We start from the raw sequence: 7,442 nt of genomic DNA on the forward strand, positions 1-7,442 counted from the left end.
CTGCATGGCAGAATGGACACATACTGGAAATTAAAGAAGAGAAAAATGTACTTTATCAGGAAATCACTGTTATGAACATATCGCATACCTTTATACATCCCCTTATGTAAAATAAAAATTTATAATGCGGTTCACTCTGTTTCAGGCTCCTAAGAGGACAGCTGCTGAAGCTCTAGTGAAGGCTGAAAGCACAGATGAATCAGATGCATCACTGGTTAAAAAGCAAAAGACTTCTTATAAGTGTGCTAAATGTGGATATTCCACAGACACAAGTATAGAGTTTCAGGAACACATACCTCAACACAAGACGGACAACTCAACTTTTCAGTGCTTGCATTGTGGGTTGTGCTACACTTCACAGATCTCCCTCAACAGGCATCTTTTCATTGTCCACAAAATGAAAGAAGAGGAAGAAGAAGAGGAGAGAGGCCTCGAAAAGCAGGACAAAAAGCATGATCACAGTGGGGAGGCTAGTATCAAAACAGAGGAAGAAAGTTTATGGGAGTGTAAAGAGTGCAAGCAAACTTTTCAGAGCAAGGAGGCCCATGAGTCTCACTCACGGACTCATGGTACAAGCTCTGCATGCACAAAACACAGTAGGGAATCAGAATAACAGAATGGGGGGTGGGAAGCATCTTTCAAAAAAATGTTTCAAAGACTGAAGGATTTGATAAACTGATTTTATTCAAAAATGGGAGGGGAACAGTACAAAGGAAAGGTGGTATTCACTTTGTAGAGACCTGCTTCTTATTCTTTTCATTTAAAACATCAGTCTTTTGTAAGGAAACTAACCCCTCACCAAAGTTGGTGGATTCCAGCCTATGCTTTCCAAATCAGCAGAATAGGGGAAAAAACAAAGACGAAAAAGAACAAAACCAGAGATCATCTCTTGCTTTTAATGTTTTTTCAGTGGAAATGCTGTTCTTAGGAAGACAAAATAGGGCTGAATGCGGTTGTTCTTGACTCTACAACTTCAAAAATGTTTTGTTTCTTTAATCAGTACATATTATTTCAGTACTTTCAGTTCATCTGACTACTGGGGATTTTACATATTGTGGGATTTAATGATTCTGAGCCTTTGCTGCTACTTATTAGTTTTAAGATTTTCTGTTCCAAACTTGCCACATATTTAGTTCAGTAGCTTGATTGGCACTCCCCCCCTTTCTTCTCTGCCATGTCCTCGTATACACTTAGCCTGCATTCTAGCATCTATTTGCACTTATTTAAAGCACAATATTAATGGCCTCCCATTGAACATTGTCCATGAAAACATGAAGCTGTTGCCTTTTCCAATCAGCATTACAGATTCAACTTGTGTAATAAATCTGGATAATTTTCAGAGAGGCCATCTCATCCTTGATCCCATGTGTATTTCTTGCTGTTCTTACATACACATATTCATTAAGTTACCCAAGCCTTTTCCATTTCACAGAATCAGTAGTAAACCATAGGAAACCACTCAAGCAGTATTTGAACTGGAAGAAGAATATGTAATTTGAATCAAACATAAGTTGGAAGCTGACATACGACTTAAGCTTGGTGTTTGATCCAAACAGCTACTGATGCAAAGGGGCAAGATAAATAAAAACCTCAAATTAATACAGTGTCTACATGAATGTTTTGTACTGTCCTTAGCTCAGTGTTTTGTCTGGAGCTAGTGACTAACAGTACTGTACAGGGGAGAAAAAGGGCACTATTGCTAAAAGTCAACACAAGAAGCCACTGTAATGATGGCAAAATGGCATTAGAATCTGTATGTAGGTAATACACAATGTGAATAAGTTAGCAAAGTGGTGTTGCTACTTTCACCTTTTCAGATTTGTCATCAAGTAGTCTTATAAAGTAATCTGACACCTTATCCAACAAGTAGAGAATTTGCTCCTCTTCCTCCAAAACGTATTTTAACAATCCAGTGACCACTGTACTGTATTCTTACATTTTATAACTCTGTTAATATTGTACCTCCCCATCAGTACTAAATTCCATAAATTACTTTTGGAGATTTTTTTCATAAATTTAAATGTAGTCATATTGACTATTTTTTTCATGTTAATGGCTCTAAGTGCAATATGACCTTGCACGTTTTCTGTTTGCTTACCTTATGGAATATTGGTTTGTCAGGTGAGCCAGAATTTCACACATTGTTGACAATGGTTAAAAAAAAATACACAAAACCCTTATTTATCTTCTTGCATTCAGAATTGCTCTATTTCTTGTTCCCATGTGTTTTGATACAAATGATCGGGACTATTTGTACTTTTTTTTTTTTTTTTATAATGTCTATAATAGCCTAGGGAATGTTTTACTAGGTAGCCTGTATAGAGCGCTGTGAGTAGATTTACGTTATCAGGGAACTGTCCCAAGCCATTATATATATATTTAATCTGCAGTGGCCCCGTGCCTTGCTATTATGTTTACTTCAAAATATTTCAAATAAAAGTATACAATAAATGACTTGATGTACAGTGTTATTTTGGAAAACAAAAGTTAAGGATATTTTGCAATAGAAGCAAAATACTTTAAGAAACCATTCTCTGAAAGAGTTAATACTGTACAGTCAGATTTGGCCAATCTGTATACTATTGTAAATAGAATTTCTAAATGAAATAAAGAATACTTGGATAAGCCAGACCATGGTACAATGGTAAATTTTGTTATTAAAGTTTGAGGTCAATATTCAAAGAGATTTATCCAGCTAAGTAAGAACTTAGCTAGCTAGATCAAAACTTTTAAAACTGATCAAGCTACCTAGATAGATTTAGCCCCCCTAAATTTCATTAGCTATATTTAACCAGTCGAATTCTGGATGGGGTGTGGGCTAGTTATCTTTTAGACAGTCATTTTCCACATCAATATTGCTTCAATCATTTTTTTTTTCAGCAATGGCAGAAAGGAAGACCACTAGCTTCAAAAAGGTGCCATGACTGTATTCAGAAGATGTCCCTCATGGACCTTCCTAAGGCCATGTTGTCACCAACTCTGGCATCTGCACAAAATGTGGCCAAGGACCATCAGGTCTTAGAGAACATGCCAAACCCTTCTTGAATTTAAGAGGCCCAGTTCCATCCAGTTGGCATTGAGGCCATTAAAGGAGAAGGACCATGGATTAATAATAAATGCTGGAGGCTGAGAATTGTCTCAAGATGCCACCTTCTATTGATAAGCTCAAAGAGCCAAGGAGATTGAGGATCCAAGAGGCACTGAAGGGCAAAGGCTGTTGGCACATTGCTCCTTATGGCTTTTGAGAACAGGAAGATGCTAAAATATGGCATATGATAACCAGTGCAGCATTGCTTGCAGAATTAACGATGAACAGGTAAAGTGATTGTTGCCAGCTGAGGAAGGTCAGTGCAGCTGGGTCCCATCAACCCTTTGCTTCATCTTTCTTTGAGAAAACACATTGCAGAGGTTGTTACTACTACTACTACTATTTAGCATTTCTATAGCGCTACAAGGCGTACGCAGCGCTGCACAAACATAGAAGGTTGTTCTCAGCACCTGAAGAATGTTGCGTCATTGCATTTTCTGGTTCATTTCTTCTTGGTGTGTCAAATAACTTTACTTGCCTCAAACATTTTTGTACCAACAGTGAACACTGTTGAGATTCAAAGTTGTGCAGAGTGTGCCAAGTCATATTCAGACAACTCCAAATAGGGAAACCTTTCTCTTGCTGTTTATTAGTAGATGGAACCCTTGCTCCACCTTTAGTGTATATTTGACAGTCCTCATTAGTATTATGTTTGACTCAGGAAATTCAAGGAAGTCATCTTATGGATTTAACAGTGTTTGGCCCTGAAGCAGTTTCCTACCTGAGGATCTTTCCGTTGCTGTTTTAGTCCAGGTAATCATCAAGGCCATTTCTATTGAATATAAGTTAAGGGGCATCTTTTTGGCCACTTCGAATATCTGGATGCCCCCAAATAGATTGTGGTAGTAACTATTCACTCTGTCAAGGTGTACATTAAAGTGTGACTCACCCATATACTTTTAACTTTCAATGAAGAAGGCAGGCAACATACCATGTCCAGGCAACTGAGAGATTTGACAAGACCTGATTGGCACACCAATCATGGCAATTGAATATGACCTAATATAAACCAAGTTGTCTTCAGATCATGTTGCAGTGTCCCCAGGTTGCGATTGAAAGACTCTGAATTGTACTGGAAGAAGGCATCAGAATGCTATGCTCCCACATAGCATCCTTTCAGGTTTAATTGATTCTATGTGTCTGTACGTAGTTGCTTTTTTCTTTTTGAATAATGTGAGTGTTATCTTGTAAACCACCTTTTCATAGGTGGTATAGAAATTTTTTAAATAAATAAATGGTCAAATACTTGCACATTATTTTTGAGAAGACACACAGCTTCACTGAGTGACTCCCTCAAGAGATCCACACTGAGTATAGTTCACATTTGGCATAAGAAAAGGAGTGCAAAAAACATCTTTCATATTCAGCATACATTACTGTTGAGATGGCATCAACAACGCTCTGCAATTACTATGAACATAGACTTTCAAGAATACACGCATTAATCCTACATCAGGATGTGAAGGAAAGGCTTGCTGCCATTCCATGTACAAGAGAGACTGTCTTTGGAGATAAAGTCAAAGAGACTGTGGATCGTTTCAAGGACCACCATGCTATGCTTAGTGCCCTCTAACTCAGCCTCTTCCAGGAGATAAATAATATTGTAAAAATCTTCTCACCATTGTACATTTTTCACTTTTGGTTGTCTAAAAACTACAGTTGAAAATATATTAAACCAGGAATTTATTGCAAGTCAATAATTTTGGGGGGTTTTTTTCTTAATTACTTTTGAATAGTTCTATAATTGTTCTTTCATGTTAAAAATGTAGAGTATAATCTTTGGAAGAAACTCCTACTTTAATGCATTTCAGATGTACTTTTTAGGAAACAAAATTTTGAGAAATGTACCTGAGCGTGAAGAATTTGCAAGGCATGTACCAGAAATCATTTTCTTTCAACAGCTTGTCCCATTCAGCAGTATAGCTTCATGTCTCACCAACACAAAGGTAGAATCTCTAAGTCCCCAAGAGCTACCAAGTGAAAAACTTTTTTTTAAATCCAGAATATAGAGCCAGTCCATGCCCCAGAGGTGCTCTTCTTATGAGGAAGGTGAAGTTTCAATACAAACGTCACCCACTGGTAACATCCAAAGGTTGGGTGCTTTACATAATTTTGTAGGCTATTGACTTTATATATTTGCTTTATCTCTACATTGACCCCCAGGGAGAGTTTTAACTTCCAACCAACTCTAGGACTTAATGACATTAGAAAGTTCTCTCTTGGAGGCCACAGGAAAGAGAACATGGATTTTCTTCCAAGTACATCTGCTGCCCAAAAAGACAGAGACGAGAGAGTAGATACCATCCCATCTTAGATCTAAGAACCTTGAATAAGTACCTCATGAAAGAGAAATTCAGAATGCTTTATATGGACACATCACTACCCCTATAAATGAGAGGGGGACAAGCTGTGTTTGGCTATGAAGGAAGCTTATACCTACACAAAGATGCATCAATTCATAGGAAGTATCTCAGATTTCAAATATAATACATTTGCAATGCTTCTAGTCTGCAAACACCTTGACAGTTTGTTGCATATTCCAAAAAAAGAAAACTGGGACATAATTTCCTGGAAATACATTGTTACTAAATAAAAATAACCAAATTAAAGTCCATAAAATTTCTCAAACAACCAAGTTTTCAAGAATTTGCAAAAAAAAAAAAACATAGTTTGACAACACAAATATCCTCAGGTAATTTATTCCATAATACAACCTGATAATATATATATTGAAGTATTAAAGATAGATTTATATCTGAGTTGCTTAATTGAAGGAAACTGAAGCAACATTAAGTTATGCAATTTAATCTTAAATACAAAGCTTAAATTGAGCCCTTGCCTCAATTGGAAGCCAGTGTAACTTTCTTAAAAGGGAATGACTGAGTCAAACCTGGAGACCATAAATATCAAAAGTGCAGCAGTATTCTGCAATAACTGCACTCTTTTTACCAACTTCTTTGAGCAGCAGACAAATACAATATTACAATATTCTAGTTTACTCAATACTAATGCTTGAACCAACAGCCTAAATTCATCAAAACCAAAAAATTTGCAGATAGTTCTTAACTTACTACCAACAGCAGTGCTCTACACTTTTTTTTAAGCAAGGGTCTTTTTGAGGTACAATAAGGCAAAAGCAATAACGGGGAGTCACACTCCACGGTGGCTGACTGGAGGAGTTTCCACTCTCCAACGTTGCAGCCAACTGGTTTCCCCCTTAGAACGATGAAGCATCCCCCTTTCTTTCCCAATATCTTCATCCCCCTCCAAGGCAAATGTGACATCCTGATACTCTTCTCCAGCCATTCTCTTCCTTTCTCCTCCTTTCAGATACTTTCCCCTGACATAATAGTACAGGATCTTTAATAGGGCAGTCAACTCAAGGTCATGGCAGTGGCAAAAGTAGCAATTCTCTGCCCATGCTCTAACTGCACTGGCTTTTTGGTCTACCCCAATCTCTGTACCTGTTTCCTTCCTGTCTCATACCCAATGTGGAACCCCCCTCATGCACTCCTTTTCTCACCTCCTCTATCTGGTCTAACACCATGCTGACATCCTGCAGATCCAGCTTTCACCTGTTGATCTGCAGAGTGTGAGAGATATCAGCTCAACTGCATTCCTTCTACTGTTTTTAGACTGTCCCATCAGACCAGCCAGACATGATGTGCTTCTCTATCAAGGCAGGTAAAAAAAAAACTTACACCCCTCTCTGGAGGGCTGGTAGATGGAACTCTGAAACCTCCTTTCAACACCTGTATGGATATATATCGGGTCAAGCTGTTCCGTCATCATCAATATCCTCCCTCCCTCCCTCCCGTACTGACAGAACACACCCTAGCTCCTTCAACATCCACCAGCATGAGCAGAAGTGACCTGCTATTCCTCTTTGTCCAGATGGCCATTGAGATACCAGCTGCTGGAGTCTGTTGTACAAGCCTAGATAGAAAAGATGCCATATTGGCAGTGGTAGGAGGAGAAAAGTGGGATGAATGAGAGTAGTGTCAGTGTATGTGGACAGAAAGGATGCACTGTGTACTTGTGTGTAAAAAGGGGCCTATTAATTGAATAACTCCTTTACTACTGCTCAAATTCTTACCACCTTCAATGGAAGAAAAATAGAACAGGTACTAATCAATTTGGCTGAATTATATCTGGTGACTCATAGTCTGTGTGCTACATTAAGGGTATGTCTAGATCCTGGTTCAGGATTTACCAGGAGAACACCATTACTTGAATTTGTGCCTGCCAGAGGACTAGCAGAGAATTTTCAAATCGTCTAGTTTGATTTCAGCTTGTAACTATTTTTTTTCACCTTTACTTCTTTCTCTTAATATCTCACTGCTGAATTTATATA

General features: G+C 38.1%; 1 protein-coding gene across 2 annotated transcripts in view; it reads left to right on the forward strand.

Moving 5' to 3' along the window:
- ZNF592 (zinc finger protein 592) overlaps positions 1-4,731 on the forward strand; it is a 345,284-nt gene extending 340,553 nt beyond the window's left edge. For both annotated transcript variants that reach the window (XM_030187212.1, XM_030187220.1), the window contains one exon: positions 146-4,731. In XM_030187212.1, the coding sequence (XP_030043072.1) occupies positions 146-613 (468 nt within the window). In that variant the 3' untranslated portion in view covers positions 614-4,731. The remainder of the gene's footprint in view (positions 1-145) is intronic.
- Positions 4,732-7,442: the final 2,711 nt, after the last annotated feature.

The sequence above is a fragment of the Microcaecilia unicolor genome, chromosome 1, assembly GCF_901765095.1.
Source record: "Microcaecilia unicolor chromosome 1, aMicUni1.1, whole genome shotgun sequence".
In the NCBI taxonomy this organism is placed as follows: Eukaryota; Metazoa; Chordata; class Amphibia; order Gymnophiona; family Siphonopidae; genus Microcaecilia; species Microcaecilia unicolor.